The sequence below is a fragment of the Abramis brama genome (assembly GCF_963993115.1).
Source record: "Abramis brama genome assembly, chromosome: 15".
NCBI lineage: Eukaryota > Metazoa > Chordata > Actinopteri > Cypriniformes > Leuciscidae > Abramis > Abramis brama.
The window spans coordinates 30,393,260-30,416,796 of record NC_139977.1 but is presented as its reverse complement, the minus strand read 5'-3'; the positions used below and the strand labels follow the sequence as shown (position 1 = coordinate 30,416,796).

General features: G+C 37.4%; 1 protein-coding gene across 4 annotated transcripts; it reads right to left on the bottom strand.

Annotated features, from left to right (window-relative positions):
* Positions 1-1,215: 1,215 nt before the first annotated feature.
* Positions 1,216-23,252, bottom strand: LOC311098101 (potassium channel subfamily T member 1-like). Of its 4 annotated transcripts, none has more exons than XM_084138187.1 (31): positions 23,120-23,252; positions 22,613-22,765; positions 19,543-19,622; positions 19,358-19,460; positions 18,954-18,995; positions 18,802-18,850; positions 16,146-16,205; positions 15,944-16,018; positions 15,781-15,864; positions 15,598-15,692; positions 14,598-14,781; positions 14,338-14,502; positions 13,461-13,597; positions 13,080-13,143; positions 12,447-12,555; positions 12,155-12,263; positions 10,804-10,953; positions 10,497-10,732; positions 10,214-10,424; positions 8,590-8,716; positions 8,326-8,498; positions 8,171-8,242; positions 7,389-7,523; positions 7,051-7,162; positions 6,856-6,957; positions 6,348-6,431; positions 6,124-6,246; positions 5,492-5,783; positions 4,251-4,313; positions 3,806-3,890; positions 1,216-2,512 (listed from the first exon to the last, which is right to left on the bottom strand). In XM_084138187.1, exons 1-31 carry the CDS (start codon positions 23,182-23,184, stop codon positions 2,407-2,409), a joined length of 3,645 nt encoding a protein of 1,214 aa, XP_083994313.1. In that variant the 5' UTR covers positions 23,185-23,252; the 3' UTR covers positions 1,216-2,406. The 4 variants fall into 4 exon arrangements, with proteins under 4 accessions (XP_083994313.1, XP_083994314.1, XP_083994315.1 ...); XM_084138188.1 differs by having other exon boundaries at positions 6,856-6,954; XM_084138189.1 differs by having other exon boundaries at positions 8,611-8,716.
* Between the last annotated feature and the right edge of the window lie 285 nt (positions 23,253-23,537).

Genomic DNA, 23,537 nt, shown 5'->3' with positions numbered 1-23,537 from the left:
GTACGATCAGAAAACACCTCCACAGGATGAAGAGATTAGCATCCGAGAGCTGGAGGAAGAACAATAAAACATGACATGAAGTGCACTCAACTGACACCATGTTTTGTTCATTATTAATCACTGTTTGGTGTTTAATTAAGGAATTAAGGGTTTATGGGAATGCTAAAGGGGATCTTTTTCTGCGCCATTTGCAGGCAGGGTTTAACGTGGGAAAACTGAGGCTAGAAAAACACTTAAAACATAGAGAGAAAAACCTCCTTAAAGAGAGGGTTTATATTGAATGCACCTTGAACACTTCTGACTATACCTAAACAATGAAAATTCTGTAAGCTATAAATTATGAAGTTAATTTGTTACAATATTGTTCACACGTCCTGCTATAAAAATCTGATCATGGAATGATCATGGAGTTTGGTATAATAAAGTTTTGGTTGTATTTACTCAACATTTATTTTCAAATAGAATGGCATTTACTTGCAATATAGAAAAATGAAAAGTTTTGAAAATAAAAAGTAACTAAGAGAAGTTAAAATCTGGGGAGACAGAAAGTAAGGAAAATGTTTATTTGTACCACTTAGATAAACTAAACAAAATAATCAACTTTATTATAGTCGGTCCTTTAAAACTAAGATGTATTTATTTTTTCCCATTTAAACTCAAACTAGGGGCAAACTAAGCTCCTCTACCTGAAGAATCCCCTATACACACACACAGAGAGAGAGAGAGAGAGAGAGAGAGAGAGGGAGGGAGAGAGAGAGAGAGGGAGGGAGAGTGTGAGAGAGAGAGAGAGAGAGAGAGGGAGGGAGAGAGAGAGAGAGGGAGGGAGGGAGAGTGTGAGAGAGAGAGAGAGAGATTATTGGATTTATACTAAAATGTTCCCACTCAATTCCAATAATTCATCACTCTTAAACAAACAAGCTCACACACTTTTCCACAAATTTTTCCTCACACACACCTTGCCGTTCACACGCCTCCCTGTCTCGCCCTCTTGCTCAGACCTGTCGACCGAAACTGCATCACTCAGCAGTGTGTGTGTGTGTGTGTGTGTTTGTACCCCACACTGCTGGCACTTACTCTTATTCCCACTCTCTTATGATCACGTGTTGCTCTTCCAAATGGAAACACCTCACATTATTGTTCTTATACTATTAAATGTTCTCTCTCTCTCTCTCTCTCTCACACACACACACACACACGCATGGCTAACATAACATATTCATTAAATACTTTAATTTCAAAATGCACCAAAATCACAAAAATATCTGATGTACAAATTACGTTCTATGTAAGTACAATGTACATTATAATAATATCAAAACATTGCACATTTCATTATTACTGGTGAGAAGACAACTAAAACTAACCAAATGTGCACAGCAATAATAATAGAGGTAATACCCGATACAGTGAATGGACACTTAAGTCTAACGGAACATTCTCAGAACTTAAGCTAATAATCAGGCAAGGTTCTCTCAACATTATGAACAAACATTCTTCCAGTATAATTAATAGAACTTTCATTCAGTGTTATCTGGCCTTTATGGAACGCCGATCATGGAACATTACATCAAAAGTAACATTCCCATAATGTTTGCTAAAGGATAAAATGGAATGTTTCCTTAACATTTGAATAACCGAGACAAAACGGTTTAAAACATTTAAAAAACTGGACGTTCAGAGAACATTCAGAAATACTGTTTTCATAACTTAATGGAAATGTTCTCTCAAAGTTCCTCTAACATATTTTTGTAAGAAGAGATGCTGCACTTCTCTTCATAATTTTGAATCAACTGCTGATTTATAAGTGCATGTGCTCCTCAAATTCACACAGCTGAAATCTTTCTTTAAAATAAATGCTACTTGGTTTGATATTTACTTATCTAATGCAATGACATTCAGACGTGCATTTTTGTGGCCACTGTCCAGAATCAAGAAGTCTATCAGTGATCTTCCGAATGCAAAACACTGCAAGGCAATAAACAAACATTAAACAAAAGCGCAAACAAAATAGGAAATGCATGCCTGTATTAAAACAGCAAAAACCTGATTTTCCAAACAAGAGGGGAGTTTGACTTGGATCAGTCATCATCGCCCTCTAGTGTCTGATCTACAACAGGACGCTTTTTCATCCATATGATCTCTGTGTTTCCCCTACAGGTCAAATGTGGTACTGCACAGTTAGGACAACAATCCTGGATGAATGACACTCTTCTTTGAAGGAACATTAAGTTTTACTTCACCACATAATATTTCACAAATGACTACACTCACAGTTCAAAGCTCTTCTTTTGTATTATATGCAGTGTTCAGAGCATAATATCACTGATGAATTACCCACAGCTCTTTATAGTCCAGTTATATCAAGGCTTTGTATATGATCTAGTTCTAGTGCTGAGTTCTGACCGGTTAAACCTTGTTGAGTTCTGGTGTGTTAGTTGAGGACCGGCACCGTCGGTTCTGTACGGGCGGTTCTTCGGGTACATGAGCCAGTGGATCCGGACGGATCAGGAACCTGCAGAACACAATGAGCACTTTGAGTGATCCATGTTTGGGGTTTTACTCTGATAATGTGACTCTTGACACTGACATGTTTGTGTGTATGCATATGTATGAGAAAAAGCTTGTGTGTGCATCAGGATTTGCTGCTTTATGAGGGCCAAATGTTGCTTAAACCTGACCCACACACACAAACACACAATAAATATGACCAAATGTCCCCATAAAAATAGTAAAACCTGGAACACCCTACGTTTTGGGGACTTTTGGGTGGTCTCCTCTAGAATAAAAGGGACCAAATGTCTTAACCCTGTAAAGCCTGACATAAAAATAATTAATTACATTTTTTTTTTTTTTTTTTTTTTAATGGATCAGTTTATTGACCCTTTAGACAAAATATTTTAAAAAATATAAAATATAAAAGTTTGCATATGTGTTTTTTTGTTGAGTATCATATTTGATACATCAGGCTTTTGTGACTCTCATATCGTGAGAATGTGAAGTTCAAACTCGAGGAAAAAACAGCAAAAATATGCAATTTGGTGCAGATGCTGATATTTAAATAAGATGAAATTCTGTAATTTACATAAAATCCACATAAATATAAGTTGTAACTCTATATCTCCCGATAATGTCTTAGTAAGATGATATTTAAATGATTAGTTTTATGATCAAAGCTCTGTTAAACATATGATACAATGCAATACAATGATGAATGAGAGATGAAGAAATAAAGCCTGATGATCATATTTGAGACTCACATTTTAACATTTTTCTAAAAAAAAAAGTTGCTTCAGTCCAGTAAATGTTCATCTTGAAATATTACTAACAACATAAAATGTATGCTTATGCTTGCTTTATAAAAATCATTTAAATAAAGGCCTTTTACTTGCAATTTTTTTTTATAAACAATCAATCATATGACATAAGGCATGTAGTAAATTGTGTGCAACAGGTTTTATCAGCAAATTTGATCATGTTGAAGCCTTAGAAATTCACATATCAGATATGATACAGTAGACTTTATTGGGTTAAATCTAAAAAATGTAAATTAATCTGATTAAAATGTAAAAAAAAAAAGAGAGCTAGGTTAGCGGAAGTGTTTAATAAATACAGTTTGCTATGAGAAAAATCTTGTATGACAGTATGAACAATTTTATATCACAGTAGTTATGTATAAAGTAGCCCAAAAAGGTTCCTGAAGAACATTTCTGAATGTTGTCCTTTGAACCATATGTGATTTAATCTATTCAAATAGCTTTACAACTTACAGCAGTTAATGACAGGTATGTGTGCATGTGCTACTTACACGACATCATTGAGCTGCAGCAGCGTGTCGGGGGCGGGGTTTATCAGCACATATGAGATGGAGTTCTGCTGGTCATTCAACTCATCTGGAACAGAGATTGGTGGATACACCTGTCACTCAAACCATATGGGTGTGGTTAAACAAAGTTCCATAGGGAAAGATGAAGTACAACTAGATTAAAAACTTTATGCCACAATGTTAAGGTGCTATACAATTTATAACGTGCTATGTAATTCAAATAACGACTACAATATAATACAGTGGGAGTAATAATGGGAATGCTGTTTATTATATCTCATGCACTTAACTTGAATCTGGATTGCATCTTTTTCTACAAAAAATGTCCTCTTATCTTCTATATAACTTTCAATAAAAGTGAATAAAATGCCAAGAAAAGAATAAACACCCTCATATTCACTGAAACAGTAAAGTGGAAGGCGTTTACCTTGCAAATACCCCAAATTAACTCTATTCATCACATCACTGGCTGTTAGATTTGTGACATCTTCTATATGAGACGAAAGACACAATGAAAAAGAGGAAGAGAGAAATGAAGGAGATATTTTGGATCAAAATTATTATCTAGAAATATAATTTCTGACAAAACTAAAGTTCTTCTGATCAAGAATGTAACCACATATTCAGGACTCAACATAAATCAGTGTTCACAACCCTTTTTACTTTCATAATCTGACATCAATTTTCAAGTGAAACATGATTTGAGAGAAATTTAGGACAGGACTTGATTTTATCCATCAGGAATTTGTGAAAAGGGAGGGTTTATGGTGGTTCCAGTCTCTATAAACATTTGGATAGATCTCCCAGTTCCCATGTTCTACAAATTTAATTTCTGTTCTTAAAGTGACCATGAAGTCAACATTGAAATTGAAATTTTTTATGGAATATTGCAGTATCTATTAATGATTTATCAGTGCACATCATCATTTTTATTTTTAAATTCATGTGCCCTTGTAATCTTTAATCAACATAACTTCCTTTCCCTCTTTAAAGGTGCATTGCGCAAGTCTCTGAGTTTTTGCAGAACTATGCCCCCTTCTGGCGACACGCGAAACTGCAACCAGAGTTGTGCACGCGGTTACGTGGAGTTTGCGTTGGGGTTTGGGATGAACTAGAAGCCGGTCTCTTTGAATCCATCTTCTACTTTTGCAAAAGTCGCTTGAGTTGTCTTCGCTGATGCGGATAATGGCGGCGAATACACAAACCTGCCAGACATAGCCAGGTGAGCGTGAACGCGCATGACGTCACGCCCAGTCGATTCCGACCCGAATCCCTCTTATTTATTTTACTGTACAGGATTATAGAGGCAATCGCAGTGATCATAGAAGGGCTCATTCAGCCCATCAGGCAATTGTTTAAGCATGTATGGGTTAGAAAAACGGGTATTTTTAACATGAAATGTTGCGCAATGCACCTTTAAGTGACTGATCCCTCTTTTCTTCTCTGATGATGTGTTTGCTGGCATGAGGGCGGGGCAACCTGTCACTCATATGAGATTGACCAATAGCAAACCACAACCGTCCAATCAATTCCCAATGGACAAAATCAAGTCCCGCCCAACAAGAAAAAAAACTATCACAACTTCAGTTTCAAACCAACTTTAAGAATAAACATATTACAAACAATATACATATTTATGTTATTAATGAGGTAAGGGGCGTGGTTTACTGTATCCAGCTGTGTGAAGGCCCAAGTGCTGCATGCGGTTCCTGACCAGTTCCGAAAGCTCCTCCCTTTCCGAGCGCCGCAACACGCCCAGACGCTGCTGGATGGAGCTGAGGGAGGAGTCGCTCCTCTTCACGCTCCGCCTACTGAGACGCCTCGTCCAGTGCATGCTCTTCTTTCTCAGGAGCGGGTGCTCTGATTGGTCACTGCTGGAGGAGCTCCGGGTGAGGATTTTTGACTCCTCCCCCTTCTCCCTGGTGTCGTTTAACCCCTCTATGCTGACGGAACCTTGAAACTGGAGGCAGACAGACAGATAGATAGATAGATACAGTAGACAGACAGACAGACAGACAGATAGATGATAGATAGATAGATAGATAGATAGATAGATAGATAGATAGATAGATAGATAGATAGATAGATAGATAGATAGATAGATAGATAGACAGATAAATGAGAGAAAGATAGATAGATAGATAGATAGATAGATAGATAGATAGATAGATAGATAGATAGATAGATAGATAGATAGATGAGAGAAAGATAGATAGATAGATAGATAGATAGATAGATAGATAGATAGATAGATAGATAGATAGATAGATAGATAGATAGATAGATAGATGTCTGCATACCTCAGGATGTGCGTGTGATTCAGTGCGGTAGATTCCGATGGGAATCTCTGAACTAGACGAACAGAACTTCTGGAAGAGTCTCCCGTATGTGCGGATCCAGAGGTCAGCCTCGCATATGTGCATCTAAACACACAGGAACATGATCAAAACCAAACACTGACAGATCAGTGTAGAACAGATTACAACATACATCTAAACACATAAACACAGTGTTTTGCACTCACAGCACACAGGTACCCGGATCCAGGTGTGGTGTCCAATCCCAGCAGTAATCTGGCTATTGGGATCATGTAGTCCTTCACAAAACACTCACACACAAAACAAACACAAAATAAACATTAAACAAAAGCTTTGCATCACAGGGATAAATTACATTTTTTAAATATATTCAAATAGGAAACAGTTAAACTGTAAAAATATTTTACAATATTACTGTTTTGATCAAATAAATGCAGCCTTGGTGAGCATAAGAGACTTCTTTAAAAAAACATTATGAAATTTCATCAACCTCAAACTTTTGAAAGATATTGTCTACCTGGAATAGGCACTGCAAGTCACCAAATGCATAAATGCAAGTTACTGTTTGCAATTGTAATGTTTGTAATTCCTGAGCACAAGAGGGCGCTGTGACTGACTTTATTAGGGATAATCCAAACATTTGTGCATAACTCTATCTATCCCTTTTTTCAAAGACACACACACACACACACACACACACACATGCACATTTACCTGGTACAGGAGTGTGTCCAACATACTGATGCTGAAGACTCGACCCGCAGCGAATGGAAGACGAAACATGAAGGCAAGATTTGAGCCTTTGTCACGTTCCTTCTGTCACACATTTTGCAATAATCAAAACACAAAACTACCGAATTCAACAATTAAATGCAAATATAAACGTGCTCTCCTCTCTCCATCTCCCACCTTCTCTAACTTAGACAGGGCGAGGGAGTAACAGTCCTTCGCTCTGAACTGCATGAATCTCATGTTTGACGGGTGAGTCAGTTCTGTGATTATACTGAGACTTGGAAACAACCTGAAGAGACACACACAGAGAAAAAGAGACTATTTACATTTATCCAGAGTGACTTGCATTGCATTCAAGGTTAACATTTTAGTAGTTCATGCATTCCATGGGAATCAAACCCATGACTTTGGTGATGCTAGCCCCATGCTCTACTGTTTGAGCAACAGGAATGATATGTTATGCAAATGATGTCAGTTTCTAGTCACAGACTGAAGGTCAGCGGATCTAGGCTCACCTGAACATGGTCTGCACATTGACGATGGTTTTAGCGTCAGCCATATAGTCTTCCTCTGCACTCATAGTGCTTTCTTTGTCCACCACCACTAGATTATCAGCATACAGAACACCACACTGCAATAGGCTGTCCAAACTGTCAATCACACAAACATCCAATCAGTTCATCAACATCTAGACGGATATATTTGAATTGTCTATCAAAGACAGGGCTGCATGATTGATAGATATAAACCGAAATCACACTTGCAAAGGCTGTGATTTAATTACATAAATATATGTGCTGAAAATTATTATAATATTTTTAACACTCATTATTTATTTTTAGTGAATAGTAATATTTATTATTTTTGTTTAATATTTTATTCAGTTATAGTAATAATAATAAGAAGAATTGCTAATAATTTTCACTAATTAAACGCAACGCAATATAAAAATCCCAATGCAATGCAATATAAATAATATAAAAATCCAAATGCAATTCAATATAAAAATTTAAATAATATAAAAATCCCAATGCAATGCATATAGTAATGCAATATAAATATAAAAATTCCAATGCAATGCATTATAAAATGCTACACAAACAATATTAATTATTATTATTTGTATTATTTTATAGTCATATACAAAATTATTGGTCAAATTGCATAGCTCTACCGGGAGTTTGTTTTTATTGAACACATTTTAAATTGTACTCACAATGTTTATTAGAAAAAAACCATTTTGTGATCACCAATCATGCAGTCCTAACAAAAGAGAAGTTTTTTTATCCAACTATACTTGTCAATGGTGCCGCCCATATAATACACCATCGGGAAGCAGGATATGGCCTCAAGGAAGTGGTCATCGGGTCTGCAGGAAGTAGATAAAACATTCATAAGGCTAATGAAACACATGAGGTGAACGAGAATGTGTTAGGGTCTGTGTGTGCTTACGGGTTGTCTAACAGCAGGACTATAGGGTTCAGTTCCCTTCTGGGTCTGTAATAGGCTCTTAAAGGCACTACGAAGTTGTAAAGGCCGTTTCCAGCCGTCTCAGCGGAAACGATGATTAGCTTGTTTTTGAAGCCATACGCTTTAGCATCTTCAAAAGTAACATGCTCACAGCCCTGCAGCAGAAAATGTGAGACAAATATGACATGCTCACGTGGTCCAATGTATTGTAATTACGCAAATAAAACATTTGGGAGAGATTCGTACCATGCGGAGGCTGCTGCTCACCTGGTCAAGCCGTAAACAGCAGAACGGGGCTTTCTGGGGCAGGAGATGGCAAAGGGTCGGGGAGCTCCCAATGTATGGAGAATTTGGAGGGTATCCTTTCACAAATCTGAGGAAAATAACATTAAAATGCACCATAACAGGGTTTGTTCATAGTAAAGTCATAAAACATCACATTTGCTCATTTTGTTTGATACCTGCATGATTTTTAGCTAATTGCAGTTTTTCAGATTTGCTGTGTTTTTTGTTTTTTTTTATGGCTGCAAAATTTGGTCAAAAATTCTGTGATTATATATCAACATGATTATAAAATAATTGTATAAATGATTATTAAAAACAAATAAATAATAATAATTTACATTTCAGTACAACTGTAAAATTACAAAAATTATAGTTATGGCCGTCTTTTTGGCTGAAAAAAGTAGCGAGCCCTTAAAGCTTTTCTTTTATTGACAACAGCCAGTTTATAAGCGACACGATAAGACATGGTTTTGGTTTTATTTTGATTAATCTACTCTTACTTGAGAGCAGACAGTCACCAGTGGCTGTCAAACTAAAAAAAAAAAAAGGATAAAAAAGCACCACAAAATGACTCTTTTACATTTAAGCTTTTAAAATAATTTTCATAAAAAAAACGTATACAGTTAGTTTGCTTGTGATGTTGAAACAAACCACAAAACCCATTTGAATTAGTACAAATACTTTGTGCAACTCTTTTATATTGATGTACAGTATATTTAACTCTTTCCACGCCACTGATAGAATTTTCTGGCTTTCTGAGTTTTCACTGTTATACAGTAGGGGGCGCTATTAGGCATCTTCTGAAAGAGTACTGAAAACCTGATCAAAACACTTGTGAAGACGCAGCTGAAACAAGTGATAACATATGTAAGCATATGCATATGTAAAATAACGCAATCATCAACATTAAACAGCATATAAATCAAAACTGCCTAATGTTACTGAATGAAATGTTGAACCAGGACGAGGTACAGGACTGTGAAGCTTTGGGGGTGTTGATGGATCTGATCTACTCCATCTACATTCTGATCATCATTGTGAATCTGATTCAAATGTAGTCTTTGCCAAAAACGCTATTTTCTCAGCTTATTGCTCAAAATGTTGTTTCTTTTGATATATTGCATGTTCAGATATTCATACAACAAAATATTCTGGGGGCCATGAAACTTTTGTAAAAATGATCAAAAATGCTGGCGCTGGCTGGCAACTTTTTTCAAAAATGCTGGTGGGGAAAGAGTTAACTGTAAATTTAAACGTATAATAATGATTGGTGTTGTTGTTTGAATTAAGAAAAAAGAAAGACAGAAAACATTTATACAGACTTAAAGGTGCAGTAAGCGATTTCTGAGAAACGCTGTTGAAAGTGGATCAGACAGAGCACCAAAACACACTTATAGCCAATCAGCAGTAAGGGGTGTGTCCACTCATAAGGGGGAGGGGCATGTGTTGCCTAGCATGTTTGTGAATTTGGGGGCGGAGCTATCAAGATAGGGGTGTGATCCTTTTGTGTAGGGGCGTGTTTGATGTGGTGATTTCAAACATCAACAGCGTTTCTCAGAAATCGCTTACTGCACCTTTAACTCACTCATTAGCTGTTACATCTTCATCTGAGTGCCCCGCCTCATCCTCTGATTGGTCACTGAGCAGATCACATTGCAGTAAGGAGGCGGAGTCAGCGATCTCCAGAACAGGCGCTATGCTTGGGCGTCGACTTCCTTGTTCGTTCTCTGGGGGCAGGGCCAGTTTGACGCCGCTCTCGGGGGGACTGGTGTTCTGGAAATCCATGGCAACCGTTCCTGAAAACAATCAAATATTCATAAACAGACCCTCTGACAACTGTCTATCTTTTTCTATGCATTCTCGCTCACCCATGCTAGCAAGGATACTATGAACAGGCAGGCCAGACGGGCTGTTTAAAATGTCACAGTGGCCCCTCCCCTTTCCCTGATCTTCTTCCTGTCTGAAGATGAAGGCAGAGTTTTCCTCCTTCGTGATGTTGATGTAGTAACAGGTGTCGCTGGCAGACATAATGTGCCGTGGTCCAGGATTCAACAAGATGCTTTTGTTATCTTCTCTCTTCACGCCGATCATACACACACCGTACCTACAAATAAACAGCCTGGCATTACAAGTTTTCAACACATTTTATATCTTTTAAATAGTGTGTAAACCTACTTTTTGTGAGCGTGAAAGGCCGCGTAGGTAAAGCTCTTGCTGTTGTACTCTCTGAAGAACATACTGTCACCCAGGCGGATATGATACACCTCATTACCAGAACAACGGCCGTACATCCTCTGCCACTGCTCCGGAGACTGCTGCCCCTCTCTGAAAGGACATTAACGTGTCATTATAATATTTTTCCTTTTCATTTTCATTCATCAGGTCATTATACCAAACTTAAAATAAGATATACTAATTGCAGGAACAAATTTATTGGAACTGCATGGGATTAAATGCTTTGTGTTGTGCATGAAAAAGCATAGTGGTGATGAAACTAATTACTTGTTTTTGCTTTTAATGTTGTTTATTTGTCTATGTGGTGTTTTTAATATGCTTTAAGACAAACCATGTACAAATTCATAAGTCAACACCATTGCTGAGTATTGAGAGACAGTCTCAAAAACACGATTTGAAATCGTTTCTGACGTCACAAACTACATTGTAACCAATCAGGTTAGCGTGTGATCATCAATGAGTGGATCTCTGAGCTGCTGTGAGTGAGTGGAGGCGGGGCTCATTTGCATATTCATAGAACCGCATATACTAAATGAGGCAAGGGTGTAGAGCTATTTTAAGGCATGTTTTTTTTCAAGGAAAAAAAGTTTAAATATGTAATTTTGGTGATCAAAGATGAGTTTTAAGGGATACAATTATTGACTAAACAGGGACTTTAAAGATTATTATTGCACTACTGTTCAAAACTTTGGGGTCAGTAAGAGTTTTTAATATTTTTGAAAGTCTGAAATTTAAAATAACTGTTTTCTATGTGAATATATAGTAAAAAGTAATTTATTCCTGTGATCAAAGCTGTATTTTCAGCATCATTACTCCAGTCTTCAGTGTCACATGATCCTTCAGAAATCACTCTAATATGATGATTTGATGCTCAAAAAACATTTTGTATTATCATCGATGTTGAAGACAGTTGTGCTACTTCATATTTTTGTGAAAACCGTGATATATTTTTATATAAAAAAAAAACATTTATTTGCAATAGAAATATTTTGTAACATTATAAATGTATTTACTGTAACTTTTGAACAATTGAATGCATCCATGCTGTAAAATAGTATTAATTTCTTTCCAAATTTTTTAACCCCAAACCTTTGAACAGTAGCGTATCATGATAGTGTCCAAAAAACATGGCATTACCACGTACATTGTTGAAAAAACATGATAATGTCTAGAGGAGTGTTGGGGAAACCTGTTTGAAAACAGTCAATATTTCTGAATTCCACATGGTGGCGCTAGAAGCACAGAAATAACACACTTCACCTTTAAAGAAGCTAAGAGAGTTGCGACTCACTGTCCGCGAGATGTGTGGACCAGTAACGTGATCAGCGTAGAGGTGGCCGGACACAGACAATTCAGAGCCAGCATGGCGTATTTAAACTCTTCTTCACACACAACGTGATCTGTGGAAAGAAACGGACATGCTGCTCAGAGGCAAGATGATCATGGGTTACAAAAATTAGTCGTCTAAGGGCTTCAAATGATATTGAGAGTGCAAGTGAGAAGAATACATAATGCAGAAAGAGTGAGCAATATTCCAGAAAAATAATGTGAACTAAAGGAAGTGAAAAGAGACAAATTAGTACCTGCAAATTTAACATGGAACTTGTTTTCAGGCTTAAGAATCTGGACGAAAAGAGGGCAGTTTGGAGCGAAGTCTTTCACAGCCCAGGCCCTCAGAATGGTCTGGTGATCCTGTCAATAAATCAATACTAGTCTTTAGGGATGTGCTCGAAGCCGAATACTATGTTCGGAAAGGAAATTACACATTCTACGGAGCCCCTAAAGGGACATGTTGATGGAAAAAATATGAGATGGGAGGAAAAAATATATGTCAATGCTTTTGCGTTCTCTCGCAATTTTTTAGTTGGATAATTATATTGTATATAATTTGAGGGCATCAGGGAGCGGCTATCAATATGCAGGGTATTGAAAACGCTTTTACATGTACTCTGTATAGGGAGCAGCGGCACTGACCACACACTTTACAGGAAAATATATTTCTTTCTTTCTTTTCTTCTGTTTTTTTTGGGTTTTGTTGGGTTGCTTTATGATAATTGGTATTAGATATTAGAGAAACTAGTCAATATAGATAATTACAGATAATAGTCTTATTCTAGGTATTCTAGTTGATGATTAGAAAAATAAATTATCTGGTAAATATTGATGCGTCTACCTTTATTGATACATGTGAATGATAAAATAAAAAGAACACTCACTGCCGCCATGCGATCAGCTTCATTCCTGCTGCTAAGAATGAAACATGCTTCCGCATCGTCCATCCTACAGAACAAAAGCGACCAATCACAGAGGGGAATTAACAAAGCAGACCAATCACAGAAGCTACATTTGTTGTTGTTCCAAATCTTGTCCAATGCTAGCCTTCAAACATTGTGCAAACTCTGCTGTGTAAAACAAAAATGTGGTTTAAAGTGTGTGAAAAAAGGTTTAAAATATATGTTACAATATAAGGGAGCATAATAAACTATTATCCAGCACTTGTCTTTTTTAAATGCATTTTGGTTGTTGCAGCCTTATGAAAAACAAATCCACCTATGCATGAGCAGATGCTGTGATTGGTCAATAAGGCTGTCACTCACTTGGCTCTCAGTAAATCCTGGTTTTTGAGGGCTGAGCCTTGAAGGTAGATGACTCTCTGTGACCACAGAGGAATCTGCAAAATCCTCCTCACCTGGACATCCACCTCACATGGACACAAGATGACCACGTAATAATCCTAAACATGCACAAACACAACATGTCATCATACTAGAACAAAATGGACAGACATTCTAAACCTATTAAACACACATAAGCCGCGTTTCCATTACCCTTCAAACTGCGCAAATTGCGAATTGAAAATACGCCCAAAGGAAACACGTCAATTTCGCAAAAAAACTCCAATTTATCACAAAAAAGTTTTTATGCTCGCATGAGGTGGTTTTTCAGGCAATTCGAAAAAGAAATATTTCGCAAAACTGCAATGGAAACAGTTTTTGCGCATTTACAGGTCAGCTGACATAGATGACACGGTATGTTTGGACAGAATACGAGACGAGTTATTTATTAAATTCATAAAAGACGGAAGAATTACAGGAATAATGGATTCTAAACCTCAAAGAAATGCCACAATCAAGACCTCGAAGCAGAAATGAGTGAGAAACAGCCAGAAACACCTCATATGTGCCGCTCTCAAGTATAAGGGTCTTTCCTTGCCATTAATGATTGGATAACACACATATGTCTCCTTTGATAAATAATAATGGCCAGTGCGGTGGATGAGAATCTGAGATATACATAAACCTACCAACGTCCGTTGCTATGAATTTTGGAATGACTGATCGCGAGAGGAATGAAGTTTTAGTCGCATAACATTGGTTAATGGAAACGCCGTCATTTCGCAATAGTTTTTTGTCGACATTTAGTTTTGCACAAATCTGTACTGGAAACGCGCCTATAGACAGACAGAATACACACCTGTGTGTGTGGGTGGGCGTAGAATTCGTTGAGAAAGTCCATAAGCAGGTCGATTTTGAGAGTGCTGACACATAAGACCACATGTCTCTCAGTCTGAGCCCGATGTCTGCTGTAGTTTCCACCAGATTTCTGCCTTTCCATCCACAGATAGATCAACTCTTCAAACTACAGCCAGAGAAGAGGAGAAACAGACAGACAATGAATAAAATACTTGGAAAGGTCATTGGCTGTGTTCATAGTCAGTATTTGGGTGGTCTGACCTGTAGAGGCAGCACCACCAGGGCCACACAGATCATCACCACCACCAGCAGCTGAGACGGCCAAATCTGTGGCGTCACATCGCCGAAGCCCACCGTAGAGAAGGTCACGATGCAAAAATACAACGCTTTAAAGAGAGACAGACTCTTCTTACCAGCACGCTCTAAATGCTGGATACCACATGTGCTGAAAGAGACACAAAGACTTTAGTGAAGGTGATGAGAGATAGAGAAGAAGAAAGAGCCACTGCAGAGGCGGGCGATATACCAGTTGAAGCAATGAAATTGATAGAAATATCATTTATATTGAGGTCGTGAAAGGTGCATGGAAGAGTGGCTGGTCGTTGTTAAGCCCTGCCCTCCTTAGTTAATGTTGCTAGGTATAAAATTGAGTAAATAAATTCTCAAAATATTTATTTTGTAAATATAACTTACATTTTAATAAGAAAATGTAATGAAAAATAATAAATTAAACAAACATAATTTAAAAATGACAAAAGTAATCTTGACAATAAAATTATGTAAGAAAAAGTTATTTAAAAAATGATTATTCTTTAAAAAAAAAAAAGAATTATTAAGGAAAAGTTTTACAAATACAAATTTTTTAGTGATAGTGATCAATTTTGGTCAATAAATTAACCATCTTGCCTTGGAAAAAGTCTCCAGTAACATGAAACCTGTCAATTGAGAGGTTTGCAAATGCTTGTTTTTTTTTAGAGAAGCTTCATTTCTTGTCTGGATTTTAAAAATGAAGGTGAGCAGAATTAAATAGCTTTTAATTACCACAGTTTTCTATACATTTCAATTTACACAGCTCTTAATTAGCTAACACTGTATTAATAAAGATGTTCCAAAATATAATATCAAATATAAAAGTATTTTTCTATAAAATTGCGTATATTCATTTATATAGTTACAGTATCAACCAAAATTTGGGTAAATATCACGATATACATTTTCTGATATATTGCCCAGCCCTGAACCAGAATAAAATGATTCTTACCCGGTGAAAACGAGACATAAGAGAGTGGAGATAAGAATGAGAACCTGGTTGAACATGGCCGAGTGTGTTCTCTGAATCGCTCTGTGCAGATCATTCTGTAATACACACACACACATCGCCTGGTTTCCATACAGCATTGAACAGACACTGGTGTGGGTTTATTTGGGAAAGGTTAACACTCACTATCATGCTCTCCAGAGCACACTTGGCCAGCCAGCAGTTGAGGAACACTGGGATAAACAGGTTTCTGAGTGGAGGCCAGAAGATCTGACACACAGAAAGAGGTCAGGTTACATTATCAGCTGTGGTGAGAAGTTTGGGATTTAGTTCTGAAGATGCATCTTACCGTTATGATGAAAGGGACAGTATTTAGCATCTCCAACAAGAAAGACACCTGAAATATCTGCTCCCATATATTACCCTGGAAAAACACATGATCTGTTTTGAACATCCGTGTCTTTATACTGCTGTGCCAAAGCAAAACTTGATATCAAATCAATCAACATTCAATGAACACTTTCACACTTCAAATATATGCACACGCTCACCTTGTAGCTGAGGTACGTTAACAACATGGCCTCCAAGAAACTGATGGATGCGACAGTCACCTGAGGAAAAAAACATGCAAACAGACAAATAAAAAATGCATATGTATTTTTTGTTAAATATCATATGTGACGTATCAGAATCCTATAGTCTGATATAGTGAGAATATGGAGCTCTTAACCGAGAGGGGGAAAAACACCTCGGTTTTATCCAGAGACCCAAACTGAGCAAAAATAAGTTATTTTGGTGCAGATGCAGATATTTATATAGCCAAAGGAAAAGATGAAATTCTGATAGCTTGTAATGTAAATCAATAAGATCTTTATAACAGACAACTTACATAAAATGCATATGAATATCAGTCATCACTCTATATCTTATCCTATATCCAATATATATGTCTTAGTAGGATGATATTTAAAGGCTTAGTTTTATGATTAAAGCTCTGTTATTTATTTTTATTTAAATGGTGATTGAGAGATGAACAAATCAAAAGCCTGATCGATGGATGGATAAGTATGGATAATCAAGTAAACCTAAGTTGCTTCAAGTGTTCATCTTGAAATATTAAAAAAAGATATACATTTATTCTTACTGACTATGAACAGGCCTTAGAAATTTGCATATCAAATATGATACAGTAGGATTTATAGGGTTAAGTGCATAAGTGTCAGTAGATGCGGGTGTGAAATTAAACTTTTTATAACTAATTTATGGAAATCTGGTATGGTAACACTGTCTTTTGGATAAAGTGTTCTGAATCAACTGAACCAATTGCTTCGCAAAATGATTCACTGTTTTAAAGTGCTTGAAACACCACAGGCTGGCGCCACCTGCTGGTCAGAACAGTGTAAATGCAATGAAAACGCAGTCCAGACATGTATAATCATGACAAAGCAAATGCAAATGTTTTTATGAAAGTGTAAATCTATTAAATGTACAAATATTCAAAAAACATTCAATTTGAAGGTTATGTAAAATTTCTCTTTGATTAATTTTGAAGTCCTCGTTTATGTGTTATTCAGGGCAGGGCTTGTCAAACTAGGTCAATTAAAAGCAATTAAAGGTGCTCTACTTGATGTTGGGTGACGTCACTTCTTGTTGACGTTCGAAGTATTGTCAAACAAAATGGAGGCTAGCTCGAACCTCCCTCCTCCTCATCCGCGCACTAACCCCCCAAACCCCACCCCCAAATCCTTCTTGTCGGTTATTGGCTGGAACAGTTTGTTATGTTTCGTGGTGCGGGTTGTTTGTGGAGCCTGGGCTGACAGAGAGCGTGTTTTTTTACAGTGTGTTCAGGGGACAGGCGGCTAGCGGATGGTGAGGAGATGTTTGCTGTATGTGACAAAAAATGTTTTGGCCTAAAAAATGCGTGACATCCCTTAGAGCACCTTTAAGTATCATTCTCCATTTTGTATTATACAGATTAATTATAAATTCATTAAATTCATTTAAAATGAACCTACATTATAAAAGTGACTCGAGATTATTTAAAACCTTAGACAATCATTCATGGGTTCAACTATATCAATGCAATCTAGTGTCATCCGAATTTTGAAATGTTTAGAAACCAAGGTTCGAAACAGTATGACATAACACGGCCTTGTTTGCTGAAATCACATCGAGTTTGATTCACGCTCGATCGGCCCAAAGTCCGGCATCCGACCAGCACGGAAGGTCTCTACGTGTTACTGTCTTTTCTCGAGGCAAAGTATTTTTTGATTAAATGCAATACATTTGAATATGTATTTTCTCGTTATTTCATCTGACTCCATAAATGAAAAGGTTTAAATGATATCTGTGCATCATTAAATGTGAGCGTATGTTTGACTATTCCTTTTAAGTCTTTAATGAAAATAATGTCAAAGTCAGTTAGAATAATCAAATGTAACAATTCATTATGTCAGGTAAATGTATCATACCAATTTCATAATCAATTCAAAGATAATCGATACAAAACATCAATTGCTCTGGAATAAAGAAAAGAGATGCAACCCAACATTAAGAAATACATGAACGATTAGCCTCACGGGCTAATCTGAAATACAGAAAGGCCCCGAACCCTTTGCTGCATTCCATTATATAGACAGAACCTCCTTCACATGGAAACATCTGCTAACAATGGAAATTTGCATTCAGAGGTTACACCTTTTGGGGGGGTAGGAGACCATTTGTCTAGAGACCACCTTCCTTTGTGTGCCAGATATCCCTAAACTCTTAAAAACCTTTTTACCTTTTGTTTTACTTATATGGAAATGAGACATTTGTACCAGTCGCACTGAGACATTTCAAATGATACTAAACATGTCTGATAATCATTCACATTAAACTATATATTTTCTTGGGTGAATTCAGGTGATCTGAGCATGAGAGAGAGGGTGAGGGAAGAGGGAATGAGATGTAGATTAGGATGACTCGGAGGTGAGACTTTCGTCTCGATAGTGCACAAGGGGGAGTTCAAATGTTAATTTCCAGAGAGGTCCTTTAGGACAAAGGGTCTGGTCGCTCTTCAACCAGACTGTCCGGCATTTTTTTATTTCTCAATTCTTACAAAACCACTGATTCAAAACAAAAGATTTATAAATGTTTTTGAAGCTTCACTAAGCAGTGTTAAATCAATACATTTAAATATAAATGCTTTGTTTTCCCGGGACTCACCTGAATGGCCCACACTGGTTCTTTTCTGTCTACCCAGAATATCAGCCCCCTGGAAGAGAGAGACCGATTAGAGCAAATACATTAGAAGTATAAAATCAACCATTCGAATCACATCTGCATAACTGCAAATTGATGCTGATGGTTTTTCTCACCAGTTGATCTCATTGGTCTGCGTGGTGCTGTTGCAGTTGATGCTGTAGAGAGAGGAGGTGTGGGTCGCTTACTGTGACACATCAATCTAGCATAAGAGATGATTCACTAACTCTCTATAAATATTAAAAATAATATGTAATGGTTCTGTCATGGTAATCATACTCTTTAACTGAAATGCTAAAGAGCCAGCACACTGCTATTTCTGCTCCCAAGGAAGATTAATAAATTGCAATGTTTTGACAACAAAAGGTCTTCGTAACAGCATTGTGCCGACTCTTTAGCATTTCAGCTCTTTTGCATTTTTTCTTTTGATCGAGCACCTGCTGAAGTGATGTTTGGATGTGAGCATACTACTTTGAAATCATACTCTTCACACTCATAAACATAAAAATACAGTTCTGACCATGTGTGTCGGAGCTGGGCCGGATTGTCCGTCATGACTCGTATGATGTAGAGAACACATGTTAAAAGCTTCAGGCAGAAATTAAATATTCGGATCCTTAAACCTGGGGGCGCGAAAGTTCATGCATTAGAAAACCATAAAATGGGGTCAAATTAAAGGCAAAAAGTCACAGGTTTGAGACTTACTGGATCTTTGGTTTTTGATGAAGAAAAGTTTGAGTCTCTCTTTAAACGTGTTCTCATCCACATAAAACTCCACATGAACCCTGCAGTAAAAACATCAGTCAAGCAATAACATCACTAACAATCAACTGAAAGATCGATTTAATATCTCGTTCGGGGGGCATTTGTTATGAAAAATAGCAGCCTACACATTATGACTTTAGTATATTTTGGGGTCACCATAATTACTTTTTTCAAAGCATAACAGATCACGCTTCTAGCAACTGTACTCTGTCACAATATACAGGTAGACAGATCATATATATACAGTGATGAAGAGAAAGTGAAAGAGGGCAAATAAAAGTTTACTTTATCATGAAAGCTTTACATTGGTGAAGGTGGACCTGCCAGAGGCTACAGCAATACTGCCTTATAAAGTCAGTGCTCTGTGTGGGTAAGACAGTGTGAATTCATGCATGTGGGAAGTTGACATGAAATACTTTTAGAAAGTTGACAAGTCCTGTGGTGCGACATGCTAAACTCCATCTAAAACTATTTTAAACAGCAGTTTGTGAATTATTTTTATAATTATCATCATGCGTGCATGCATGCATTAGTACTTTAAAAAAAATCACCTGTCACAGGACTATTTAAAATAAACTAGTAAAATCAAAATGTGATTAAAAATAGTGAAATATAAACACACATTTTAACCTAAAATCTTGAAAAGCAGACAAGTTATGCATCAAATACTCATGTAGATATGAATGCGCATGATCAAAATGCATAAACTGTTGTATAATGTCAATACAAATATGTGCCAGTATATGTGAGTTTTCCTGAAACTGATCAGTGATATGTTGATGCATAAGGACTCTCTCTTCTCCCTTGTTTTCTCCGTCCATTACCATGTTTTACTCTGTTTACATAGTTCAGCACGAAGAGCAATTCTCTACATTACAATCTCTGACAGGAGATGCGATATGTCCGCCTGTTCCCATGGAGACCACAGGAACCGTGGTTTTATTTGCCGTAATAAAGTGAGACGGAGCCATCAACATTACAACCCCTGGCACAATTTTGTGTCCAAAATTTTCCTTATGTTTTTGTTAGATATGCCATCATTTATTGAGCATGTTTTACTAATAAAAACAGTGAAACTGGAAGAACAAAAAAATAATTTTATAAAAAAATGCAAAAAAACTTTGACAACAACTGAGAAGTGCAGCACTAGCAGCATCTGAAATCCACTACAGCGTTCCTACTTTAGCAAAAAGGGAAAAAACCCAGACTCAGTGATAATTTCCAGTCATTCAAAAGACTGCAGTGACTCTTATTAGAGAAGCATCCTACCTCTGCCCAGCATCGCTACCAAAAGAGTCCAGTCTCCAGTTGACCAGAGCCGGGTTAACCCAGGATGGTACAGTGTTCTTCTGCTCCATAACAGAGAAAACCCAGAGGGTTTCTAGACAAGGACGTTTAGAGATGTGAGCTGAGAGGATTGTTATGGAAGTACATAATCTTCAGCGGCACGGTTCAAAATAACCCGCCCACACGCTCCTGACTGCAGGCGCTCAAGCGTGTCTCTCTCTCTGTTGTGTATGCCTCTGCATTCGATTTCAATACACTTTGTTAGTTTTATTAGCATCTCTATGTCAAATACAGGCCTAATTCATATCTATGACATGTACAACAGCTGTAAAACGTGGCAAACCTTACAAGTTCTGTTAATGCATAAAGCTTATTAAAAATAAATGTTTTTTTATGTATAGTGGATGATGTTAGTCTTGCCTCAAGCGATGCTGTTTGTCTTTGTAATAGTGCAAAGTCACAGGAGTGTATGTAGTGTTATCATAATGTGTTTGTTTACAAAGAGAACTTCGAATGAATGAGCAACAAACTCACCGAAGAAAATTAAAATATTTCAGTCAAATGAGCAGTTCTTTTGCTTTTTCTCTCTTTCCACCTTTTCCGCAGTGCCCACACTCTCTCTCTCTCCCTCCTGTTGTCAGGAAATTACAGATAATAACCTGCTCAAGAGGCTATTTCTGTCGATCTGGAGAGATGTGGCTGTGTGCCCACACACACACAGTGTGACTATTTTCTTAACATTCAAGGTTTGCCAGTATAAAAAAGTCAACGAGCAACTTTGTTTTTCTCTTGTTCAGCAGTTTAAAAAACAAATCCAAACATGATTTTCAAACAGAGTTATATTTTCCATATCGAATGTTCTGGGTGGTTGCCAAGGTGTTTCTATTTGGTTGCTGAGGTTTTCAGAGTGTTTTTAGGATATTGCTTTCTTTCCATACAATACACTCGATCTAGGTGTATTGTATGAACACACCTTTACACCTAGGGCATCTGCCCGCAACTTCTAATCTTTTTTTGTGATGCAGTCAGTAGGTAACCAGGGAGGGTCTGTATTACAGAAACATCATAACTCATAAATATTTAATAGTCATTTGGATCTAGTTCTGACTCCTGGTCTTCAATGAGACAGGTATGAATTTGCAGGTGGAGCAATAGTGACACTGGGCAATATAGACCTTATGCGCCAGAGAAACTTGCGCACAACCATCTTTAGAAATTTGTGTTTGAACTCTTGGTTTTGCGGCAGCTCTGTGGCATTTACTATTGTAGAGTTAATGAAAGTTATCATAAGCGTTGTAATGTTTGAAGCAAATGTCATTACAAATGTCATTAGACAGGGAAGATTTTAAAATGAGTGGTTCATTCATAAATCCGTAAGATCTTACCTTTATGCTGTGGAAAACAAACTGGAAGACAGAACACAACGAGCGGGGCAACATAAGGTCTAAACATTGGCTGAAACCGTAATCAACACCCTATACCCTCAAATTGGGTGTTATTTGAGGGGACAGCCATTTGTAGTGGTGTCCGAAACCATAGTGGACGTTACTGAGCACACTTATTCATCCCACATTGCACTGTCAATAACAAGTGTACAAACGATGTACGCTCAACGGCTGTCCGAATTCGCTCAATCCTTTTCATTCACTCCTCAAGTGAACAGTTTTAGTGGACTAACGTAGGGAATAGTGAATGAGGGTTTAGGGGGCGATGTCCTGATTACCTGTCATCATAAAAATTCTGGTCTCCAAGCAACAGGTCTCGGAACCGGAAGTAGGTTTGAGGGGAAGGAACCACCGATGCTCCAGTGGTCATCTCGAGCTCCTGCACATTTAAGACCACCCCTCTGCCCCCACAACTGGAGCCACATCTCGGACTACCAGTGAAAGAAAAGACACAGAGACTTGGAAAAATAGACTATTTGACATTTTAAAAAGCAAGCGAGTCTTCTGAATAACAGCCTCGTTTTGAGGGTACAAAAGATGCAAGAACATGTGAAGATTGAAAAGAAGTGCTGCATTACCACTGGCCAAGACTAAATTTACTATAATACATTAGATTGTGGTATGGGCCGCCAGTAGTTAAAAAATAAATAAATAAATAAATAAAATGAAATCTATCTATCTATCTATCTATCTATCTATCTATCTATCTATCTATCTATCTATCTATCTATCTATCTTGCATTTCTAGCTTAGTTCTGAAGAAGACAACTGTGCGCGCACTTTACCTCAGGCGCGAGGTGCTCCCATCATCGTATTCAAATGTGTGGTTGGTGTAGCACGCGCCGCTCATCTTTTCATCCGGCGAGCGGCGCGCGGACGGAAACGTCACGGCCACTGTTTCTTCCTCATGAGCCAGAGCTTCAGGCATCGCGCGCTTTTACGATTTAAAAAAAAAAATCCGTTATTCAGTCAACGGTCAAAAATGTGTCTACATCAGATAGACAGGTAAAACTTTTTTAAGGTAAAAGCATGTTGTCCAATAAAACATGGTGACGAAATCAAACCCTGTGAAAGGTCGGCTGATCTTAAATTTAATCAGTCTTCACTTGTACTTTCTGACATTTTTTCTTTTTGTTTGTGCTGAGTTTTTAAATAAAACCTGTGGCGCGCAACGGAGTCTCTCAACTTCTACATCAACTAACA